Source organism: Sander lucioperca, chromosome 14, assembly GCF_008315115.2.
Source record: "Sander lucioperca isolate FBNREF2018 chromosome 14, SLUC_FBN_1.2, whole genome shotgun sequence".
In the NCBI taxonomy this organism is placed as follows: Eukaryota; Metazoa; Chordata; class Actinopteri; order Perciformes; family Percidae; genus Sander; species Sander lucioperca.
Genome location: NC_050186.1, coordinates 34,071,632 through 34,096,807, shown reverse-complemented (window position 1 = coordinate 34,096,807; position 25,176 = coordinate 34,071,632). Strand labels below are relative to the sequence as shown.

The 25,176-nt window shown below is 40.8% G+C and overlaps 1 protein-coding gene and 1 long non-coding RNA gene across 2 annotated transcripts; both read left to right on the top strand.

The window, feature by feature from the left end:
* Positions 1 to 1,068: 1,068 nt before the first annotated feature.
* Positions 1,069 to 15,127, top strand: LOC118493052. Its single transcript, XR_004894995.1, has 3 exons — positions 1,069 to 1,236; positions 7,487 to 7,490; positions 15,115 to 15,127. It is a non-coding gene; the product is annotated as an uncharacterized LOC118493052 (long non-coding RNA).
* A 4,714-nt stretch (positions 15,128 to 19,841) lies between these two features.
* Positions 19,842 to 23,086, top strand: ier5l (immediate early response 5-like). Its single transcript, XM_031287305.2, has one exon. It carries the CDS (start codon positions 20,039 to 20,041, stop codon positions 20,930 to 20,932), a length of 894 nt encoding a protein of 297 aa, XP_031143165.1. The 5' UTR covers positions 19,842 to 20,038; the 3' UTR covers positions 20,933 to 23,086.
* The last annotated feature ends 2,090 nt before the right edge of the window (positions 23,087 to 25,176 follow it).

Here is a 25,176-nt window from a genome sequence, read left to right as displayed (position 1 = left end):
TAACGTATTGGGAGATAACAGGTTGTTTTATGTGAAATCAGATATTGAGCACCCCCATATAGCCAAATTGGCATAATCCTTGTTTCTTAACTATAGAAATAAAATGATCCATGATACATTTTATTTTTTTGTTACAAACTGTCAGCTGGTGGAAGTGGCAGAGTTTTGGACGGAGGCTCAACGAGCGCCCGCAAGCACGGTATGTGGTCGAGCGAGCTAGAGAGTGACTGAAGAGAGCGAGCGGCGATTGAACAAAGCAGTGAGTCATAAAATGCTTTCGCCATTTCATCACTAGAAATGCTACTGCAAGTATGTCACTATCGCCAACGTTATCCACATTCATATTTACATTTAAGCCCAGGACAGACCAAAGATTTGCGACGAGACAAAACCGTTTTAGAACGTCGCAGGGAAAAGTTGCAGCGGTCAGAACTGGCCCGTCTCAGCTCGACTCAAGCCAGCTGACGGTGTCGCTACGACTCAGCTGTTCAAGTCGCAGAGGCTGGTTTTAGAACATAAGGGACGTCACCTGTTTCTACAGCCAATAGAGAAGTCAGCTCGTCGAGTCTCCAGAGGCTGGTTTTAGAACGTAAGAGACGTCTCCTGTTTCAGCAGCCAATAGAGAAGTCGGCTGGTCGATTCTCCAGAGGCTGGTTTTAGAACGTAAGAGACGTCTCCTGTTTCAACAGCCAATAGAGAAGTCAACTCGTTGAGTCTCCATAGGCTGGTTTTAGAACGTAAGAGACGTCACCTGTTTCAACAGCCAATAGAGAAGTCAGCTGGTAAAGTCAGCTATGAACTATAGAAATAAAATGATCCATAATCTATTTTTATTTTAATGCTAGAAACAGCTGGTCGAAATGGCAGAGTTTTAGACGGAGCCTCAACGACCGCCCGAAAGCACGGTAACGATATGGTCGTGCGAGATAGAGTGACTGAAGAGAGGGAGCGCCCAGCGGTGTTAGAACAAAGTAAAACGTGTTTTTGCCGATTCATCACTAGCAATGTAACTGTAGCAAGCATCTCACTATCACTAACGTTATCCACATTCACATGTAGATGCAACAAATGATATACCCAACCACAAAAAGCCTGGAAGTCGGAAGTTAGAACAGAAATACAAAGAGGTGTTGTTATGGAGATGATACCCCGTCTCGTCTCGTCGCATTGGTGTGAACTAGCAGCTTTCAGAACGCTACAGACCGGCTCGTTGCAAGAAGTTGCAAGTATCAACTCGTCTCGTTGCGAATCTTTGGTCTGAACTGGGCCTTATGCCTCTGCGAAAATTCAACTGTGAGATTGGCGGTCAAATCAGGTTGACTATTCAGGGTCCCCTCTACTTGAGCTACTTAGCACCGCCCAAGATTATTGTGATTGGTTTAAAGAAATGCCAATAAACCAGAGCACTTTTTCTTCCATCCCGGAATGCTGTGTGGACCCTCCTCCGCAGCACTGTGGAGGAAGGTCTGGCAATGCGAGACTACACAGATAGGAAAACAGTGTTGCAATTTAGGATACAAATAAAACGGATGAAAACAACTTTCTTCAGAGTTCTCACAGAATGGAATATGGAATGTAACATTATTCACAACATATGAATAATGTTAATTATTAATAATAATCATAATAATAATAATAATGCTAACATTTGCTAATTAGCACTAAACACAAAGTACAGCTCAGGCTGATGGGAATGTATATTCGTTTTGCCAAGGCTTCACCAAAGGTTTAGGCTTCATCCTTGATAGTTGTTCCAAATTTCACAGCAAACCATCCGATAGTTGTCAAGACATGTCACTCAAAGCTAAGAATGTCAACCTCACGGTGGCGCTACAGTGGCGCTTCGTTCACCCAAAAATCCAAAGGTAGGATTTTTATTTACATTTATTGCACGTTAATTTGATTTGGAAATCACAGTAGATTACCCTCCATTGTATTAGAGAGGGGGCAGAAATCTCAAAGGTATCACTGGGGGTATGTGAGAAAATATGTTTTTTTGAATTTTGGGTGAATCTATCATTTAAAAAGTGGACTGGTTCCATGGCTTTACAAGGCTTTGATAGTTCCCACTGCAGGAAAGGGGAAAGAGAGCCTACAAAACCAATTAGAAGCTAGATTAACTCATAAACAGGAACTATTCAGTTTGTTGTACAAAACTTTGTTTTAACCTTCGTATTGTCTTCCCGTCGACCATGCACTTGTTGTCCTCCGGTTTGGTTTGCCTGTTTATAAAGCATAAAGTAGCCTCTTGATGATTACCCAATTGTATGTTATTGTATGTGTTATATTTAGCCAACTTCATTCAAGTTGTTACCACTAGTTTTACACTTCATTATGGAATTGATGGTGAACAAACATCATTTACATGAAATTATCGGTAATTTTTGAGTAAAATGAGCAGAAATTAGGAATGATCTTGACTAATAGTTAAGGTCAGAGAAACATATGTTGATGGATGATCACAGATTTTCACCTGGGTAGACCATAAAGGTAGTGATCATCACTTAGCGTATGGAACCATCCATGTTATATTTTTGGGAAATTTGGATGAAACGAAAGCCATATTTCTGATGTAGAAACTTTGAAAACGAGTCAAAAAAATTTGACCCGAGGACAGCATGAGGGTTAAAATATCGCTCAAATGTACAAGTTGTCCACCATACCTGCAAACTCTAGACTCTGGCTAACTGTTCAGAAAGGATTTGATGCTAAAAGAATCGTTAAAACCGTTTCTAAACGGCTGTGGAAATAAACCAACAGCAGTCCTCATTCAGACACAGAAGGCAAGCAGGGAAAGGAGACAAAGCTGGAAGGCTGTGAACAGAATGTTTGCAGGCTTCTTTCGGCTCCACCGTTCCCCCTCCCCTCATTCCCTCCACCCCAGTTAGCTGGAGACACAGAAAAAACACAGGCTGTTTAAAAAAAATAAAAAAATAAAATGGAGGCAAAACAGAGTTACACAAAGGCAGTGCTTGCTTTCTCCATCACCAGCTTACTAATCGGCGTCTTTGCTGTTGCTCGATGCGTGCCTGTCGCCTGTTACATGGCAGCATTGCCATGGCGACAGGGGTCTGAGTAATCATTTGTGCAATGACCCCTATTCTCTAGAGGGAAGACGGAGGGATGGAGGAGCTGAGGAGAGGGGGGAGGAGGCTAGAATGAAAGCAGAGCCAGCAAAAGCAGAGGAAGGGAGGGAGGAGGGAGAAGAAGGGAGGGGGGGAAGAAGGGAGGGAGGGGGAAGAGGGAGGGAGGGGTGGGGAGCAGCAGAGCAAAGCAGCAGGACCCAGACAGGAACAAAAAGGAAAAAGAAAACAGATTTTCTTTCTACTGGCAGCAGGGAAAGAACCTTTTGTTTTTATATAACGAACAGAACTCTCTCAAAAAGAAGGGACAGGGAGAAGAAAAACTGGGATTCAGTAAATGATAATAGTGGGAGGATAAATGCTGGACTAGAAAATGGAATGTGCATGTGGTGGACAACAGAGGGAGATAGATGAAGGACAAGAGAAAGACAAAGGCTTTTCAGACAGTAAGAGAGCTAATTTGCAGTGTTCATTACACTCCACAATATGGAAGAGTTACTGGAGCTGGTGCTAGAGGAAAGATCATAGAGTCATTGAGATGAAAACGGTTCATCTGCGGAGCAGGAATCCACTTAAACAATGTAACTGTCTTAGATACAGATAGTTGTTGGGGGCACGAGGACATTTTGGATTGATGGTGCCGCCGCAGGAATTATTACTACACTCTAAGAAATAAATCTGTAAAATAACAGAAAATGTTCTGGCAGTTCAGACTTTTTTTTTCACGTAATTGAAAACTAAAGTTGTGTGTGTAGCTACAGTTAAAATACAGAACATTTTCTGTTAGGCCTATGTACAATTCTGTCATACAAAGCTGCTCAGTTAGTAGCCTAAACTTCTAAAAAACTTCCAAAAAAACTACAAAAAACGTCGGAAAAAGCGCCAAAAACATGGACTTCTTTAATCTCCCAAAACCAACCAAGGATGTTGTCAGAGCACAAATTATGCAATTCAAAAATGTAAAAAAAAACTAAAATACCACTGAGAATCACATTCTATGGACAATTTCTGTTAAAATACTGTAATACACAGACATTTCTTAGAGTGTAGGAATCATCCTCTGTAGCGTAGACGTTGGAAGTAGGAGTGCACCAAACTTCTTTTTTTTAAAATAAAGAATTAACTTTCTGTTTTTCATATTTCCTTACAACATAAAAAAAATATATGCTTTCATAGCCTATGTGATTGTCAGAAATGAAGCCTGTCCCCTCATGTGCACATGCACTTTTTATTAAGGGGTTCATAAGGTTTCATGATTGATATAAGCAGAGCTTTCTATAAGCGTCAAACAGCTGACTACTCATTTAAGTCTATAGCTTGCTACTTTATTGTCTTAATTTTGGATTCTTATTAAATACTTTTGATTAAGAAGTTGCGATTCACTATGTGTGTAGTCTATATCGACGAAGTTTAATTTCTGGGTTTGCTCTGGTGGTGCTGGAAATTCGGCCGGACGTCCCTAATTTTCGGCCGGATGTCCCTCACCTTCCTCTTTCTTTGTGTTGTGTTTAAACTCTGGTGGATTTGTGAGGACTATGGTTAACTGCTCCTCAGATCTCTGCAGGGTAAATCCAGACAGTTAGGTAGACTATCTGTCCAATCTGAGTTTTCTGTTGTTTTCTGTAAAACTACTTTTGAACGTACACATGTTCCATCAAAACTAGTTCCTTCCTGAGGCTAGTGACCAGTGTCAGAAATTAAGGGAGGCTAAGAGGAAAAAATGCCCCAAAAATGTTGTTGTATGTGATTAAGGGGCAAATAACGATTCCCAAAATTTAAAAAAATATATATATTTTTACAATTTTGGCCAATATCCTAATACTACATCAAGCCATTCATTTTTGTTTCATTCAATTCATTTAATTTCCATTTTCGTCTCTTACATACACTCACACAAACAGCATTGTTACATATATTTGCACTGATGATAGCAATAGAATGCTTTTTATTTACTCATGTTGGCACAAGGTGATGATTACTCTATGCATTTTAATCTGGTGTCATTTCACATCAAAAAAACTGCAATTTTATGCACTAAAATTAATAATAATTTTTTTTGAATGCCCCTCAAATTTTGAAAATGCCCGGACTTTTTAGACAGTGCCCCGACTTTTTAGACAGTGGGTCAAACTAAAAGTGAGCACACCCTCACTGTTCATGATTAATGAGTGGTTCTCAACAATAAATAATTCACAACTTAATAGGATGTCTCAGGGTTGAGTTATGCTCGTTCAAAACTAGTTTGTACGACGTGTTGTCAGACCACATCAGAAATCAATAGTGTCTATAGCTGATCCAAACCACCACGCCCAAAGTCAGAGTGTAAAGCCTGCTGTCTTGTATATAGTGAAAGCAGTGCCCTCTTTAGATAAAAAGGTTCAATGTGTTGCAATCTGACCACCGAACATCACAGCTGGGTGTGGTCAGGTGTGAATAGTTGCACTTGGGAGTTGGGACCACACCCAGCTGTGACATTGCACCCTCTAAAGTCTTGCAGTTATTGTGTCGCAGAACATGCAGAAACTGCTAAATGGCTGCATGGTCAGGATTTTCAAACTGGGAGCAGTTACTCCTTCAAAGGGGATTAGAGGAGTGGATGTGATTGGCTATTATTGAAGCTCGCCATCATTAAAACTCCACTTGCTGACACTGCAGTTCTCCTAGTAATAATGTATTCATCCTGCTCCCGCCTCTCTTCCAGCCACTGCCATGCTGCACCAGGACTGTGGTTGTGCCCTTGTTAATATTAGTTAGCAACACCCACTGGTGCCCTGGGTTTGTGATAGCAATTGTGTTGGTGCCTAGTTTCAAGAAATATTATTGAAATGGCAAATTCCTAAATATATAGATACATTGAATATTAACCATATAGCAATTATTAAAGCTGCACCAATTATACATACACATTTATATATATTTATATTACAAATTAGTCAATGGACCAGATAGTTCAGTTGGTAGAGCGGGCGCAAAAGCCCAAAAAAAATAATCTTTAGAATGAGCAGTTTATAACTACATACTGAACTGGTCCTCTTCTGCAGAGTCCACCATGTTGCGCTGCCATGTTTTCAATGGCTCTTGATAGTTTCATTCGTGTTTTCGTGTTGGCCGCCGTAGTTCTCTTAAGCCCCTGACACACCAACCTGACGGCTGACCGTCGGCAGAAAAGGCAGTCAGACTGATCAGTTGGCTCCCCGAGGTCCAAAAAGTGCCTCGGAACACACCGAGCGTCTTGAGTGTACGTTCTGCCCGTGCGTGTCTCGCCCAAAAAATGAAAACCGGAAATGACGAACGCGTCACGTGGGTCTGGTTTCTCCAGCCGATAGTAATGGTGGCTTGTTCGAAATACGATCTCGTATTTTACGAAAATAGTTCACTGAAACGTGTTTCTGAAAACATTTTAAGCGAGAAATAGGCCATGCAGTTCGACAAAGGTCAGTTTAAAAGATTTTCGTCAGATTTTGAGTGGCGTTTGTCACTCGTCCCGCTCGTTATTTCCGGGTTAGCACTCCACCAATCAGATTGGTGGTGTGAGTCCAACTGCCCACCCTCCGACCGACCCAGCAAGTCAGGTCGGCCAAAATGAAGGGCGACAACTCCTCCGGCTGACGACGGCACGGAACACACCGAAAAGACTCGAGTCACCGACCTCGCTAGACTGTCCGACGGCCGATTATTGTAGATGGTCCCTAAGCACTCGTCTTGCAGTCTCAACACCAGAACTAAACAGAGGTATGAATTAACACAACTTTTATGCATTTCTTTCACATGTTCTGCAGCCATATTCACTGTGTTCACTCAGAAGGAATCACTTCACATGGGTAGGCACTTGTAATGAAATCTCGAACATGTTCAGAGGCTAAAAGCACGTTTAAAACCTGCCCCGTTTCAGCCGCCTGGGTGAAAAAGCTAGCAGTAGCATAACTCGGTGTGGGCAACACCGATTATTTTCGTTTTTCTCGCTACTGACAGCACTACGTGACAACAAACAACATAGCTACGTGTTGAAATCAACCAGAATTCTCCTTTAAGAATCATCTAACACGGACAATCTCCTGTTGTGTGCTACAAGTGTGAGGAGGCAACTCTGGACAATGACCGGACCTGATTGTCATATTTAGAAGGGGATGTTGCCATTTTATTTATTTATTTATTGTTTTGACAAAATTCCATACCCCTCCATTGTATCGCAGTGGAGGCAAAAACCTTAAAACCTAAAGCTATCTGCTATCGGCTAGATAAGTGGTAAGTGAAATACATTTTTGTTAGTGCTGTCAGTTAAACGCGTTATTAACGGCGTCAACGCAAACCCATTTTAACGGTGTCAATTTTTTTATTGCGAGATTAACGTTCTTTTTGGCCTAGCAAACTTAGTTTTTTTCACATGCGTTTGCAACAACTAGTAACGTTAAAAAAACTACAACACCACACCGGATCTAGCTAGACCGGAAACAAAACAACAGGCACACACTTGTTTGGGCTTGCGAGCCGGCCAAAGAGTAGTAGGCTAACGTTACGTTTTGAGTGGATGGCGAGCGCGAGACAACGAAATGGATGCCAATAAGATTCTGAATGGAAAGTTTACTTTTAAAAAGTTGTCGAGGGGACAGTAGTTTCACGCATACACAGCCTGTATGACACGGAGAAAGCAGCCACACTGGAACTGCTGCAAAGTGCTGCAAACGCTGTCTCATTAACCAGTGATCACTGGACGTCAGTGAGTAATGAAAATTATTTAGAAGTTACTGCACACTATATTGACTATGTATATCGGCATACAGTTTTAGGACTGTGTTGTTTGTATAGTTTTTTTGACTGTTTTTGTCATTTGGGACATTGTCCACCACCTTTTCTGTCCAGGAGAATTGTTACATTCCTTATTAGAAAAACGTAAAGGTTACAAATGTCCTGCTGTGGCATCCGGTTTTTGGACCATTTTGTTTGTACTGTATAAGCAAAGTGTTAGTGTTACATCTCAGTTAGGTTAGGTACTTGTAGGAATTGTGCAATAATGACAGATTCACACATTTTTCTTTTGTTTACAGTAAATAAATAATAAACAATTACAAATCTCAAAGTCAAGTTCATAAAGTAACTTTCTTTGCATTCATTTGATTCCCAATTAAGATACACTGGTAAGAATTGCTTTCCATTGTTAATATGTACTTAAAAACAGTTCTGAAATGCAAAATAATAGAATTTTATTCATGTGGTAAAACATGCGATTAATCGCGATTAACTATAGGAATTTGGCGATTAATCGCGATAAAAAAATTTATCGTTTGACAGCCCTAATTTATATGTAATAAATAAACTCTGATTTTAGCTTTACTTAAGATAAGTGCACAATAAATAGCCTACATCATCTCCTATTAGACAATGCAGAGTTATAGTGAAGCCATAAGTCAAAAATATTACAGATATGCTACCAAATCAAACATTATTTCCTTTCCTTAGGCCAATCACTGAAACACATTATTCCCCAAAGCCTCATTAAAATCCATTAGCATCTGATATATTTTGTGGGATAGACAAACATGTTTGGAGGGCGAAATCAGGCATGATAGTCCTCGCAAGCTTCACTGGAGGGAGGAAACTGACGTCCTCATAAATAAATCATTTAACGCATAATTTTCAGTCTAGTTTACTGTCTTTTTTTACAGGACACAATGCTCATATCTAATTTCTGAAAGATCTGCTAAAAGAAATGTATCTTCTTCAAGACTGAGCACAGCTGGAAGAGAGGTTGGTGAGAAGTGCAGTTATTAGGCACTAGCTGTAGAAGATACAGAAAGAGATACCAGAGGGAAAGATTATCAGAAATTTGAACAAGGACGCAGAGACCCATTAGAGTAATATCTGGGGGTATGGATCCAGGACTGTGGCAGCAGCACAGACATCTACCTATATGGTCTCCAGTGCTGACCATGCATGCAAAGGAAGCTGAGAGAAAACAGGACTTGCTTTGCTGACATCTGCAACTGTGTTGCAATGTTGCACTCTCTCCAAGCTACAGAGAGAGAAATAAACATGCCTAGGAGGAAACTGAGGGGTGAAAAATAAGAGGATGTCAGTGCAGTAAACAGAAGGGTGGTACAAGGAGCCAAAACAATCAAGCAGTGAGGCTGAAAAGATGAGGGGAGAACATAAATGGAGGAGATGGGCGAGGATAGGAGGATGGCTGTGAACATGGGAGTGCAGATACAATGAGGCAAGACTGAAAATAGAAAAGACTGAAAAATAGTGGAGGGGCAGAGAATAATGAAATAGTTTTTGTGTGGGGAGAGAATAATGAAATGAAGTTTTTTCATGAGAATGTATTTATATACATTTAATTGGGTTTACTTTTATGGAAAGGACTCTATGTATTAACTATATATATCGATATGTACAGTGTATGTAAAGGTAGGAGGAAATATGTGAGCTGGCCCTGTTCAAAGTTCAAATGTACCAACACCTACAATGCCAGGTTCAGACATCACAATTTCAGCCCGGTTATAGCCCAACCTGGCAGATTAAGGGTGTCGGGTCCAACAATCGATCGTTGTGTCCCGTGTAGTGTGTTGACAGGACGACAAGCAACATGCTAGTCTTTCTGTCATTGTTTTTGCCTTCCACGACATGATCCACGTCCGTGACTTTGACCCAATAAGAGCATAAAATCAAACAGCTAACCTAAGTTCTCTTTGAAGGATTGACAACCAATACTATCCTCTTTGTGCGACCAAAGAACAGGTTTTCTTTTTCCAATGTTTTTTTTCTTTTCTTAGGCTTTTCAGAGCAAGACAGCCAGTATAATACACACCGCTTCAGACACCATCGTTTCTCGGAAAACGTCAAACGTCCCTAGCATCTCCTTCCCAATGACATTATGCACGCCATGCAAGATGGCAGCTATGATTGGCCCAGTACCAACATGTAGTCATGTCTCTCAGACAAGTTACGACAAGAATGCATGACACTGTAACCCCCTAATCTGACACTGTGACCATCATTATGGACAAAATATATTGTGAAGTCTAAACCTTGCATTAAGGTGTGCAGTGCAAATTCTAGGTACAGACCAATTGCATAGAAAGTCATTGGGAAGACGCAAGGGTGGGCAAACAGAGGCAAATTGAGTAAGTTGCTAGCTAGGTACAGCTAACATTGTTAGAACAACACTCGGTACATTAACTTGTCTAGGGCAAATAAACACAAACATAAATATAATAATTCAAATCATTATTGCTTACATAAAGCTAACTAATTGTAGCTTATCTCATGTACACTAATAGTTTACAGTGCTGGAACTGGTTCTCAAAGAACAAATTAAACAAATGAGATACAACCAATAGACTGTAAAAAGTAATGGATGTAGCATCAGTGACGCCAGGAGTTTGCATTTTGACCGTCCCCATGATAGTATTTTGGAGCCAAGTGACCATATTTGGACAAGAGGGTGGAGCTGGGGAGGATGATGTCGGGCACACAGTAGCCTACAAAAGAGCAAGCAAAGCCCTGATTTTTTGATGATGGTTCTGAAAGTTTTGTTATACCCAGGCTGCTCATACAGAGTTTGCTGATTAGCGGAGGGTGGAGGAAACGGGGAGCGCTAACATATCTAACAGCTTCAGTGCAAACGGGGAGCGCTAACGGAGCTAACGGCTACAGTGCAGGTTTTTTGCCATGTTTGTATAATCTAAAGTCACATTTCATCGCGTGAGATTTCCGTTTTTAAGAATCGGGACCCTGGTTGTTTGTGAATGGAATCTGTTAGTGTGTGCTGTTCTGGTCAAATCGTTGCTTTCCACACACTACAGGAACAAAACTAAATTGATCATTACGTGTCTTTATGTGTGGTGTCTCTCCCATTTTCAACATCTGTTAAGATTTTAAAAATCTTTCAGTGTGGGCCAACCATAAGCCAGTGTTGGCTGGTTTCAATTGTGCTGTGCAAAGCTAAACGCTAAAGAGGGAAACTTGATGATTTTCAACTGGCTGACGAGACACCTGGCGGACTTTTGCCGGCAGGTAAGTGGGGACCTCCGGTCACTGGCGCCGTTCATCTGCATGTAATGCAGTACACAAAGCTGGTTGAAAATCTTTCCCTTAAGATAGCAGCTAACACTAGCTAGCTAGCTTTGGTTGGCAAGGTGCTACCGAACGCTGAACAAGACATTTTTAGGCAACCAAAACTAACTTTCACGAACTGAAAACACACAACACGCTGTGAGAGGGTCAACGTTTCAAAAGAAAAACAAGGACCACACAAGTTCACACTATTTTAATGTACACAGTGCCATGGATTTGCATTGCTAAAGCTCTATCCTGATTGACAGGTCGGTGTGTAGCCACACTGAAAGTGGCAAGTTTTGGCAAGAAAATTTGTATCGTACAACAAGGCAGGCTTGCTTGGTTCTTTAGGGCAATGATTGTGAAGATTTACAAAGAATATGTTTACGGCATTTACTATCTAACTGGGACATTTTGGGACCGATTGTGGCAAGATTGCTGTGGGCGAAGTACTCACGGCGATACACTGGTAAGAGAAAATTACATTTAACCATGTACCCAGCTAATTTAAATAGCTCGCTTTAGGGCTGCATGATATTACCTAAAATCATGATTAATTTCACATTTTACCTCAATAACGATAAATGAACAATAATTAATCACGTTTATTAATACGTCATCTTTTCTGAAGCCACAATGTTTCCAGACGATGGACACTTCGTTTTTTGGGGGGCACAAGTTGCTCAGTTGACTCGGACTCGGTGTTTGAGTTATCCTCCATTATGCTTTCCATGCAGCTGACTGGTCCAGGCAAGGTCACGTGACTACACACGCGGTAGAATGTTTTTAAGGAGAACGTAGGCCTATCAACAGGAATTATGGTCATGGGAAAAATACGTGGATAACAGCTTCAGGATTTAGCTCACGTTACTGTATTGTGTGAACAGCTAACTCCATTTAATATTGTATGTGGCGTTTTCTTTTATCGGGGTGCAAATGTTCCGCCAAAACAAAACATTTTTTTTGCAGAACCACCGTCTTTGCGTCCGGAGCTTAGCACTAGTGATGGCGAGATGAAGCCTCATGAAGCGTTGAAGCTTTCCAGCAAAGTTGTTCGCATAAGGGTTCATTTTTTCGAGGCTTCATTTGCTCACAATATCACCTGTTGGTGAAAGAGTGTAAAACACAAAGATATATTACATATGATCTATGTGATCTGTGATAAACTGTATCAGAGACAATTTTTGACTATATTTTGCACAAGGCTTAACTCGATGAATAACGATGAAGAAAAAAAATCAATTTCCACATAATCCATTTATGTATTATATATTATATATAGTGTATATTTTTTTCTGGTGGTATAATATTATTAACAAAACTGTATAATAAACAAATTTCATTGAGAGGAATGCGGCTATAAAACGTGTGTAAATCAATTCTTTTGGTCATGATATAGTAGTCACGTAGTAAACCAGTCACGTGGTATAGACGTGCAGCGAGGCTTCGGATGTCATCAATGATGTCATTTGTCTAAAACGATACAAGCCTCGATATGCGCTTCACGGAAAATTTCTGGGATTTCTTGACACACGCTTCGAAGCCTCTGCATAGAAAATAAAATCACTACTTAGCACCACCCAAGACGATTGTGATTGGTTTAAAGAAATGCAAACATGATCTATGTATGTGTGGTAGAGCCAGAACCTTACCGGCAATGCGAGACTTCCATGCAATAAGACTTCTTTTTGGAGCCAGTGAAGTCGCCCCCTGCATGAAATGAAATATTTATGCAGGTTTAGGGCAATTCTGCATTGGCTTCCCTTTTCAGGCCCCGGAAGTTGATGCTTGAATACAACGTGTTAATAAGTGAGCTTTACAGGTGTTGTATTTTCTTTTTTACTTTGGACAGAGCCAGGCTGCGTTTCCCATGTTTCAAGTCTTTATGATGAGCTAGGCTAACCATATTCTGACTCCAGCTCTTTATTAAACACACAGACTGTTTTCTTAGGAACAATTCCTTTAGTAAAAGTACTTCCAATAAAAAAGAACTTGCTCAGGTTTGTCCTACACAATGCTGTGAGTACCCCTTTTCACCTCCGTTGTATTGATGTGGAGACTGAAATGTCAGAGACAGATCTCTCCAAACCTGGACTAATAAAACCAAAACTATCTATAGTACATGGCTAGATACCACTAGAGGTAAGTCAGAAAAGGTATTTGTCATTTGGGTGACCCAACCCTTTAATTTGAACTTTGACAATCTCTCAACATAAATCTTTGTATTGATGCATCTTGTGTATTTGGTTTGAGTGTGTGTTTTTAGACTCACTGCACTTGAAAAAGTGTGTTTCTGTTCCCTAAATGTGACAAAAATATATTTTTTTCCAAGAAGAAGCGTGAAGAAGCTTTCCTTAATAAATCAATATGGCACAGATTGCAGTGCGGGGGATGCTCTTCCTTATAATTTATATGTTGAATATAAGCTCCGGTACCTCCAACAAGCCTTTATCTTGTGAGCAGTGATCTTTATATATTAAACTGAAGGAAACCTCTGGGGTGTGCTCCTCTTTGCAAACAGCTACCTCCTCTGGAAAAAAAATAGACGAGTGTCTGCCTCGCTCTGCATCTTACATTCATCATTCATAGAGAACATTGCAATCAGGCGTGCTTCAGCCATCCCACTGCTTGGTCTTGGTCTTATCCAGAGGGAGTTTCACGTTCTCGTGATTTCTGGTTCATCTTGAATATATATATATATATATATATATATATAAATATCTTGTTCCAGGCTGTAAAGGCTCTGTCCCAACTCACAATGAGAATTTGGCAAGAGTAACAAAACACTAATCACACAGGGCAGAAAACTAGTGCTGCACTGGCCTCTACAGGTTCAACACGGGTTACTGCACTCACATGGCAGACATTGAACCTTATGATTAAACCTGTAGAGGCCACTGCAATGCTGGCTTCCTGCAATATGTGACTGAGTTTGTAACCAAAGTATACTCAGACACACACACAAAAAATGGTTTCCTTTCATGCACATCCTACCATCCTTTATTAATTCCAGGTAGTCAGCTATACCTTTAGTATTAGATTATGTCACTGACAACCTGAATTATTAAAACTGTATTATTTATCAGTTATTATTCCAACATGTTTACTGACAATACAGGTTATGATTATTCAGGGTGGCTGTTGGCTGTGGCCTCTGTTTGAGGAAGCAGATCTATAAGATGTCCTGATTTTGTCCAGGAACTGACTGTAAACACATCAGTCTACTGAGATGTCACATGAGACTTGTCAGCTTTGTTTACGCAGGATACCCCACTGTGGTTGTCGAGCTGCTGCCATATGTTCTGTAAAAAAAAAACTAAAAAAACATTGACATAGTCTGTTGTTTTGAAGCCGAGGGTTTGGGTTTACTGCAACTGTGCAAACAAGCCTGGGGAAACCCCCACAGCTGACAGTTATAGGTTGAAATAACTGTCAATGTACCTTCAAAACATACTTCTACTTAAGGCTTCATTAATTACATGTTTTGGCCACTTGGGGTAGCACAACAAAGCTATGTAAGATCAAATATGTCAGTGTCACGTTTGTAGAGGATATGGTCGGAATATGTATCAGAAAACGAATGCAAGCAGCAGAGATTTGACTAGATCGATACACAGCCACATATCCGACCCAGAAAAAAATCTATATATCAGGCAAAGCCGATATTTCAAAGTAACTCACTCTCTCCCTGTCTCTCTGTGGCCGGTGTTGGTGTGTGCTACGCGCCTCTCTCCTGCTGGCTTGCTACATTCCCCAATCACATCAGAACATTCTTACACGTTAGCAGCTAATGCTACTTCGAACTGCCCCCTAACTACAGGGGAATGGCAGCCATTCAATGTTACTAAAATACCACATTTATATTACCACATAAGGACAACACTGACCCAGGAACTGCAGGAAACAGCAGTATTTAAATGAGAAATGTATCCTCCAGTGTAATGTAATAGACTGTTTTTATATAGTGTTTTTCTAGTCTTAACTAGGGCTACGTAACGTAAAAAAAATCAATAACGGTACCGGTTCCGATACCAATACCGTGACTTTGGTACGGACACAAATCTTATTGTTTATTTTTCAGCTCCTACTACATGATACTTGTCTCTCTGCGTAACAAAGAGTTTTTCCTGCATGTCTCTACAACGTGCAACGTTAGACAGCCAATCACAAACATTATTAGATCTTGGTAGAATAAATGCTGCATGCATATTGGCTCTATGGGTATTAAAATTGGGTAGTGAATGACGAGGCATTTTTCGATACTCAATATTTTAGAGGCAATTTGGTCGGTGCCTTAAAAGTATTGAATTCAGTACCCAGCCCTATTCTTAATGACTACTCAAAGCGCTTTACACAGTACAGCCACCATTCACCATTCGCACACATTCATACAAGGTGCCACCTACTCATCAGATAAACATGAGCCACAGTGTATCCCTACCTGTGTCAGTTCTGTTTGTGTGGAATTTTCTGGGGGCATTTCTGAATCAGTATCTGATTTATTTTAGTTGTACTTGTATTTGCATCTTAATCGTATTATATGTATGTATGTGTATCATATCGTTACAAATTTGTCTGGATCGTTTTTGAATGAGACTGTAACATTCACGCTTCCAGCTGACACAGAGCAGCATCACCATTCATTTTGGAGTTATGTTTCAGATCAGATTTCTGATGTAGGCTAAGTCTAATATTAACTCTCCTTTATAGCCGCTAAATGTTCCAACCAGCTAGTCTCTAACTGTGTCTGTCTGCTGTTTGCTGCAGAACAGGTAATTGAGTGTTTTTCTCTGAAAACAGCTGCTGTTGCTGCTGCTGCTGCTAGAAATGACACTACGAGAGCACTGAGAGTACACCGAAACAGTCAAATTGTGAGCCCTAAATAACTGCAGTTGGGTGATAATTCTGTATGTTTGTCAAATTTGACATTACAGTCATTGGTGTGGCTGTGGCTCAGGTGATAGAGCGGTCCACTACCAATTGGAAGGTTGGTGGTTTTGATCCCTGGGCCTGCCATGTCGAAATGTCCTTGGGCAAGACACTGAACCCTGAATTGCTTCCGATGCTGCGCCATTGGAGTGTAATTGAGGGTGGATGTTTATCTTATCTTGTATGGCAGCCTCGGACACCAGTGTGTGAATGGTGAATGGTTCCTGTACTATGTTAAAGCGCTTTGAGTAGTTGTTTAGACTAGGAAAACGCTATATAAATACAGACCATTTACATTTGACCCATTGAAAATATTGATTTTGGTAGCTTCAAACTTTGTCCTCAAATTGCTATCATAACACAACCAAGACGTTAGAAGAAAAACTTAGAGCCTCAGTAGAAACTCTGGCCTCCTGTGGTAAAGACATGCTGACCTATTTCAAGAGAGAATTTCGGACATTTTGAGTAGGGCTGGGTACCGTTGAAAAATGTTCGATATCTGTGCCGATACCTATACCGTGACTTCAATACCAATTTTATAATACAAAAAGAAATTACAACATCACACATTACGGCACAAATCTTTTTATTTGTTTTTCAGCTCCTACTACGTGAGCCCCGTCTCTGTGTAACGTAGAGTTTTTTGCCTGCGTGTCCCGACAACGTGTAACGCTAAAACGGCCAATCACAAACATTTTTAGATCTCGGTAGAAGCATGCTGCATGCAAGTACCTTATAGATGTAGTCCTTAGGTATTGGAATTGGGTATTGAATGACGAGGCATTTTTCGATACTCGATACTTTAGAGGCAGTTCCGTCAGTGCCTAAAAAGTATGGAATTTGGTACCCAGCCCTAATTTTTATATATTTTTTTATTATTTTATTTTTTTATAGGACAGCTGAAGACATGAACGGGGAGAGAGAGGGGGAATGACATGCAGCAAAGGACCGCAGGTCGGAGTCGAAGCCGCGGCCGATGCATCGAGGAGTAAACCTCTATACTGTATATGGTCGCGCGCCCTACCAGGTGAGCTACCCAGGCGCCCCCCAGCCCTAATTTTGAGTGAAATCCTGCAGTTGGAGACATTTTGAAACCACTGATGGCACTTATGGCCACAGGTTTCAGCCATGGTGGGGGTCTGCTTGTGTGTATTGGGTGCATCCATAAATTAAATTTCTCCCATAATGTGGACAGGCTTTGGTGACTTTGTTTTCGTTATTTTTGCCCGGGCTTTCAGATACTTGTCTCTGTGATTTATGCCTCCACCCGAATACAAGGGAGATGGAGTGGAATTTGGTGTAATAACAATGTAATAATTATGACTATTTCTTTGGTTGACAGTGAGGTCTGTGGATTAATCAGAGTAGGACAATGTGTGTGTGCTTGATTTTTTTTAAATGTAGTTTTCCAATACTGTAAGCACCACAATTGAAATTCCATTCACCTGTATTGTATTTGGGTAATCTCGCATTGCCAGCTCTTACGCCACTGGCTACAACACTCAGGATAGGAGAAAAAAAAACGCTCTGGGTTGTTTGCATTTCTTTGAAACCAATCACAATCGTCTTGGGCGGCGCTAAGCTCCGGACGCAACGACGGTGGCTCTGCAAAATAGTCTCGGGAAGGAACTTGTTTTGGTTGAACCATGCAAAAAAAAAAAAAAACACCTATATTAAATGAAGTTAACTGTTCACACAATACAGTAACATGAGCTATTTAAATGAGCTGAATACTAAACGTAATTTGCCGTGTGTATTTTGTCCGTAACAAATCCCCGCCAATCGCTTCCAAAACGTCCCAGTTACATAGCAAATGACATTATCCTGGAATTGAATTGTCGTTGATCCAGACTAGGTGGAGTCAGGAATTTCAGAGACAGAGCTCTCAAAACCAGGACAAATAAAAATAAAATGATCTGCATGAATGGATCCCACTAGAGCAGGGGTCTTCAACGTTTTTTTTAGGCCAAGGACCCCTTTTAGCTGAAAGAGAACCAAAGTAGGGACCCCCTACTGCATACATTGTATACAATTGAGTTGCATATTAAACTGGGTTGGATGGATACAAATGAATGGATATCAATATATTATTCATACATCATGTTTGAATGTTAAACATACAGTGTGGAACAGTGACTCCTTAAGCTTAAAAGTAAGGCTACCATAGTGGCTACCTTACCTATAGTACACGTATCTTCAATGTTTTGTTTTCTCACAAATAGGCCAATTTATCTTTGCTATAAATATGTTGGATTTATATTAATGTATATTTTCAGACATATTTGAATTTTTGAAAATATAGCCTTTCAAAAAAATTCTCTTTTCAACATAATTTGGCGCCCCTACCTGCACTAACTCTGAGGACCCCCTAGGGGTCACGGACCCCCTGTTGAAAATCTCTGCACTAGAGGTAAGTGAGAAAATGTGTGTGTGTGTGTGTGTGTGTGTGTGTGTGTGTGTGGGTGTACTTTGGGTGAACTGACCCTTTAGACAAAACAGGTATTTTCCTCCAGGTCTTTGTACTTCTTTCTTTCAGAATACACAAAGTTTGTAACACAGAATCTGGCAGTGCTGTGGTGCTGCTGTGCCAGATGACTGAGCATTTTTTCTCATCAGTGAAACCAGAGGGTGGCTTCATCAAAACCCCCACATTGCTCATTTTGACAGACATTTTAATGCATTATATAAAAATAAAAGTATTTATTGGGTTTATAAGAACTAGTATTTGTATGCAATTTGTATGCAATGGAAAAACTCCATTGCTACCTTGTTCTTATAGCTAGCCAGTTCATGTATGTGTGCAGTGCCAGTGTGAGACCTGATATCACGCCATACTTCCTGACCCTGAGGCCGCCGGCTCACCGGCCAAAAGTTGCAAGGGGGGTTTTTCGGCTCACAGGTGCGAGATGACCACCATTCAACCCGAACATAACCATTCCAATGACTCCGAAGCTGTTCAGTTAAAGTAAATTAAGCAAAAAAAAAACAAAAAAAAACTGCATGTCCCCCTTCAACCCTTGTGTTGGCTGCAACTTTTTGTTTTTCTGGGTCGAAATTTGAAATTCAAACTTTTTTTTTCAACTTTTTTGGGCAATTGTTTTTTTTGAAGTTTTTTGTCACTTTTTCAGATGTTTTTTTTTTGTTTTTTTTCTGCGATTGTTTATTTATTTTTTCCCAAATTTTGAAGCTTTTCCTGACATTTTTGTCACTTTTTTCAACATTCTTTTATCTGTGATTTTCCAAATGCTATCAAATTGAATAAAACACCCAAATGCAATGAAAGTAGTGCACTGATCATTTATTTTACTTGTTGAGAGCGTTGTACGGAACCATCCACCTTATTTTTTGGTTGATCAGTTTGGTCGAAAGAAACCCAAATTTCTAATATACAAACTTTTTGAAAATGGGTCAAATTTGACCGGAGGACAACAGGTTCTTGGTCCAAAAGGATAAAACACACATTTTTTTCACTTGGAACACCAAACTTTAAAATAAACGGTGACTATCCTACTTCATTGGTAGTTGTAAATCTCGTTTGGTTTCCCCGGGAAAGGAACTGGTTTTCTGAAAGTCCCAGCTATGGGGCAGCTGAAATGAGGACATTCCTGTTAGACAACCTGGGTGGAATTTGAATAGTCCGGGGGAACCGCCTGACGCTGATTGGTCGAGAACGACATATTTCCAGCGCGCCAGTCTGCCACTCAACAGATCCCAGGCAGCTGATTGGCTCTCCCTGAAGAAGGCGGGCCCTCTGTCTTGACTATAAATATATATTCTGGTTTCGAGCCATCTGCGAATGATTGCTGGCTTTCGGAGGGAGAGGCGGATCATTGTGAGTCCAATGTTTCTCCACAGAGCGGACCTGAACCTTTCTCCTCGAACAAAACGATTCCCATTGAGATAGCTGAGAGACGGCTTTCCCATCTCCCGGAGAGGAGCTGGAGGTGGACTATAGGGGGGGAAACATCACAATGATCCACACCATGGAATGCGCAGCGGACGCGCAAAGCCTCATCTCCATTTCCTTAATGAAGATCCACAACTCCAGGACGCAGAGAGGGGGGATCAAGCTGCACAAAAACCTGCTGGTCTCCTACGTGCTGCGGAACGCCAGGCAGGTCTACGTCAAGGAGAAATACGCGGAGATCTATAGGATGCAGCAGTACGAGGAGGTGATGACCGTCTGCAACGAGATCCAGGAGCTCAACCCGCTGGATCTGGACGCAGAGGACGCCGGCGACGAGGAGCAGGCGCGGGCTGCTTGCTGCGGCGAAGAGGCGAGTCTCTGCGGCTCTGCGTGCCACCGAGGCGCGGCGCAGCCAGCGGCGCACGCCCGGACAGCGAGCGCTCTTTTCGGCTGCTCTCCCCTCGAGGACGGCGGCAAAGAACCGGATCCCTCCTACTATCGAAGCTGCTGCATGGAGGCTGCCCCTGTGTCCCACTGTGACCAGTTCCCCGCAAACGGCAGCACGCACTGCAACAAAACCACAGTGCTGGATTTGGACACGCATGTGGTAACTACGGTGGAGAACGGCTACCTCCACCAGGACTGCTGCTGCGACGCGCTCCAGTGCGGCCAGGGCGCGCAGTCCCCGGCCAAGAAACGGAAGGTCGAGTTCGGCTTTTGTACATCCGACGGCGAGGAGGTGTCGGATTTTACATCGGCTCGCAAGCGGGCGAAACGCGAGGACTGTTCCTACTTCCACCTAGACTACACAGACACTTCCAACATCTCCAACCTGATCTCCATCTTCGGCTCGGGCTTTACAGGGCTGCTGAGCAGACAGGCGGACTTGGAACAGATCTGTAGTAAACAGGTCCTGGCCAGCCTGGGGGCATGGACCCGAGCGATTGTGGCATTTTGAATTAAACCCTTTATTTTTATTTTTTAGGAGAGACCGGGGTCAGTTGTAACACGTTTTTTCCCACAAAAGTATGAAACTAAACCCAGTGGAGAAGCCTTTTCTCCTGCCAGTTTTTTTGTTGTTGTTGGGGAACATGTTTCTAAGCTGAAGAGAACAAAGTAACGTTCCCATAATTGTTCTCCAAGGTATATTCCAACATTCTATGTGTAATTTGTGGGACGTATTGCATAGTTACGTGTCCATGATGGAATGTTCTTAGAACAAGTTTTCCATGGGAACCTTAGGGGAACGTTGCCAGTTGACTGTACTGTTCCACAGCCTTTCTATGTGCAAATAGTGAATGGTGTGCTGCAGAGTATGGATTGGGTGAGATCAGTGTTTTCTACAGAAACTGTGCATTGCTACAAATAGAGCCCCTATGTGTGAGGGCAGTTGTAACGCTACAAAAATTCGACTTTTCTTGTCACCAATATCAGTGTGGTCAGCAGTAGATGTCATTTAACCGCCCAGTGATGGTCACTGGTTTGGTAAAACACAGGTTTATTAATTCACTTTGAACACAGAACGTGTGAAAACATCACAGTTGGCCAAACTACCTTCATTTCTGAACACGAATTGGTTATTATACAAAATGTTAAACACTGACAAGGGATTTTGACCCATACAGCTGACCTCTCAGTGTCATAGTAAATACTATGTGCTGAAAAACTCTTAACATTTGATTGGCTATCCTCAGTGGCTTGCAGTCGTTCAAAAACAGCGATTTTTAAAACACAAATGTCAAGAATTAGACCTCAATGCACACCTTTTGTCTTAAAGAAAGAACAGATAACAGATGTGAATGTGGTTCGTTGGTGTGCACTGTGTGACGTCACTCCCCCCTCGTTTCTGATTGGAGGATCTGGAGGTGTCACAACGGATACCCGGTCTCCCCTATAAGGTCTAAATCAACTTTTATTTTTGCAGGAAAAAAAGAAAAGCTATTTTAAAAAAAAAAAAAAAGGAGGAGAAAAGAGCATTTTAATGACAATAGTTTTGGCAGGGAGAGGACAGAGTTTGTGCCATATATATCCTGTTGTCAGAACGGTAATGACATGATGAAATGGATTGACTTCCATTGCCTTAAATCAAATGCACACAACTGCTACACTGTAAAACTTTTCACCGTAAATTTACAGTAATATACTGGCAGCAGCTTCACCGCTAAACTACTGTTTATTTACAGTAAGCATAATGTTTTTTACATTTTAAGGTATTTTACTGTGAATAGACGTAGTTTCTTACTGTATTATTTGAATTTACAGTAATACATTTCCCAAGATGCTTTGGTATTACCCGTAAATACCTGTATTCTGTAACATTCACAGATAGTTTTTTCTCCCAGACTCCATTGCCAATTACAGTATGATCCTGTATAACAATGAAACAGTATGATACTGTGAGATTTTAGCTGTAAGTTTACATCAAAGGTTTACAGTGTAGCTATTGTCAGAAATGGAAAGTGAGCGAACGTCTCTCCTGTTCCGGGCTCAAAGGAGCCTTCGTGGAAACACATCTCCAGTTTAAAGTTGGACCTTGCACATTCTGGGCAGTTTGTAGTCATGTGAAAGACCACGTACAAGACTCTCTCCCTAACACTTTTTGAGGTACATTGATGGACTCAGAAACCAACTCATATCACTTAATGGAGTGCCAACACGTACATGTACTGCAACACTTTTTGGGCTATTACTGTGGTTATTACTCCACCATCCACTCCCAGTGTGTGATAGTAAACAGTCCGGGTTATTTTGGCAGTTTGACATCCCCCTCTTAATCATGGTTGTTGCTCAAAGCCTTCACAGCAATTCCATAATTCCAACACGTCTTGGTTTTGTGTGTTTTTTTTACTTTGTTTTGTAAAAAAAATTGATGGTAGTCCTTTTGTTTTAGAAAGGCAAAAAACTCATGATTTAGCCATAACCTGAGAATCCACGCATTAGCTTTATGAGCACTATGTGTACAAAAATAAAGAGAATATTCAGCCATTCTCTACATATTTTGTTGTTATTCTTGTATTTTTTGTGCTTACTAAAATGTATATCACCGGGTCAAAACTGTTCCAGAAAATATTTGTTGAAAATTTATAATCTTAATAAAAAATGAAAACCTTAATGGTAACTGTTGTGTTGTGACAGCCGTTTGTTATAATGAAATACTGATACGGTTACAGGCCTACAGTGGCTGACCAGTGTCACACATGATGCCATTAATATGAAAAAACCACTTTAATACATTTTCAGGCAATACTTGCACAATGCTTTATAATAACAACATCATGAATTAAATAGATAATATAATTATGAGTCCACAGCTAATAAAGGACATTTTAACAACAATCCATCAAGTCTGCATTAAAGGTTAAAGGGAAAGATCCGTATCACTCTGATATCATTAAATAAGAGGCTACAGCTAGCAGATGTTAGCTTAGCTTAGCATTAAGGCTGGAAACAGCTAGCCTGGATTTGTCCAAGGGCAACAAAATCTGCCTACTGGCACCTCTAAAGCTCACTAATGAACGCATATTGTGTTTATTTAATCAGTACTAAAACTAGTCTAACAACTAGTCAACAATTAGTACATTTTACAGAGGTTTTGTTCCCGATTATTTCTTAGCTCAGTAGTGGCAGTGCTGGCCTAGGGGTTAAGGAAGCGAGCTTGGGACCGGGAGAGAGGCCGCCGGTTCAAACCCCCAAACCGGCAGGATAAAAATAAAAAAATCTGGGTGGGGAAAGTCCCTCCAGTCCCTCCCCCCCTTCCATTACTACCACTGAGGTGCCCTTGAGCAGTAGAGGTGCTCAGTTGCCAGCACTGTGGTTGTACTGGGCAGCTGTGTAACTGTGTGAAAATGAGAAATTGTTCTCAGTTGGCTTGATAAATAACATTAATAATAAAAAGAAAATGTGAGAGTGGTTTTGATCTTCTCATCTCATCTCATCTTACTCTCCGCCAGAAAACATATAAAGCATATTTCCCAAAATGTTGAACTGTTCCTTTAACAATTTTGTATTGGATTATGGTCCAGATTCTCCACAAACTTTTCCAGATGTATGTGTTTTTTTTACAACCTAGGAACCTAAAAGAACATTGCTATTAATGCCATGTAACTGATTTATAAATCATGACTAAATTATTTCACATTAATGAATTAGTAACAACGGGTCAACCCTTAGGAAGTGGAAACAATATTGATGCAACGTAACGCTGTCAGATACAACACTACATATTTCTTATTTGACTTTGGAAACGGTAGTTTGATCAAAAGAAAATAAACTTAAAGACCTTAACTGGAGGTCCACTTATCTTTTTTTTCTGGGCTTTCAGCTGCATGTCATGATCTTCCTCGATAGATGGAATATGCACATTATATATATTCCACTCATTATTATACTACTCATACTTGGGTCACATGCCAAATCCATCTCTGAGATGCAGTCAAAAGCTCCAGAAAAAGCTAGTAAGTGATCCTTGAGTTAATTATGTATCTTTATCTTTTTTTTTGTGTCTCATAAGCATCCTCAGCCAAAATGTTGAGAATAATGAATCATCAAATACTAATTCATTTAAAAATGATAAGATGGTCATACTACTTAAACAGCTATTTTGTATTTATTTGTCTCTGTCTCTGTATTTATTGTTTATTCTTATTAATACATTTAATATGTTTGTCTGTGTATGTATGTATGTATGTATGCACCAATCACCCAGGCAAATTCCAAGTAGGGTAACTACTGTGGCACTAAACTCCTTTCTGATTCTGATACTATCTATGCTAATCATGCTATCATGAAAAAAGGCCCAATTTTTGCTACCTGCTCCCATAATGCACCCATCTAATCCCATCTAAAGACCTGCCTCTTTGAACCGGCATACTCAGTGTAATTTGATAGTGTTTGTCTGTTCATTGCTTTGTAACTCTGTGTGGTCTTTGTTGTGCATCTGTTTTTATCTTTTGTACCATTTGTTCATGTAAGGTGTCCTTGAGTATCAAGAAAGGCGCCCATAGATAAAATGTATTATTTCTTATTATTACCTCTGCCCATATGCGACCTGGCCTACACTCCCCTTCTCAGCCTGGACTTTTTCCTCCCCTAGTAAAACTTTGAGTCCTGTTATCTCTGCTCTGTGCCACTTGGTGGTGTTCTTTAAAATCAATGAATGAAAATATCACTAGGGCTGTGTATGCAGAGCAGAGCCACCTCAGG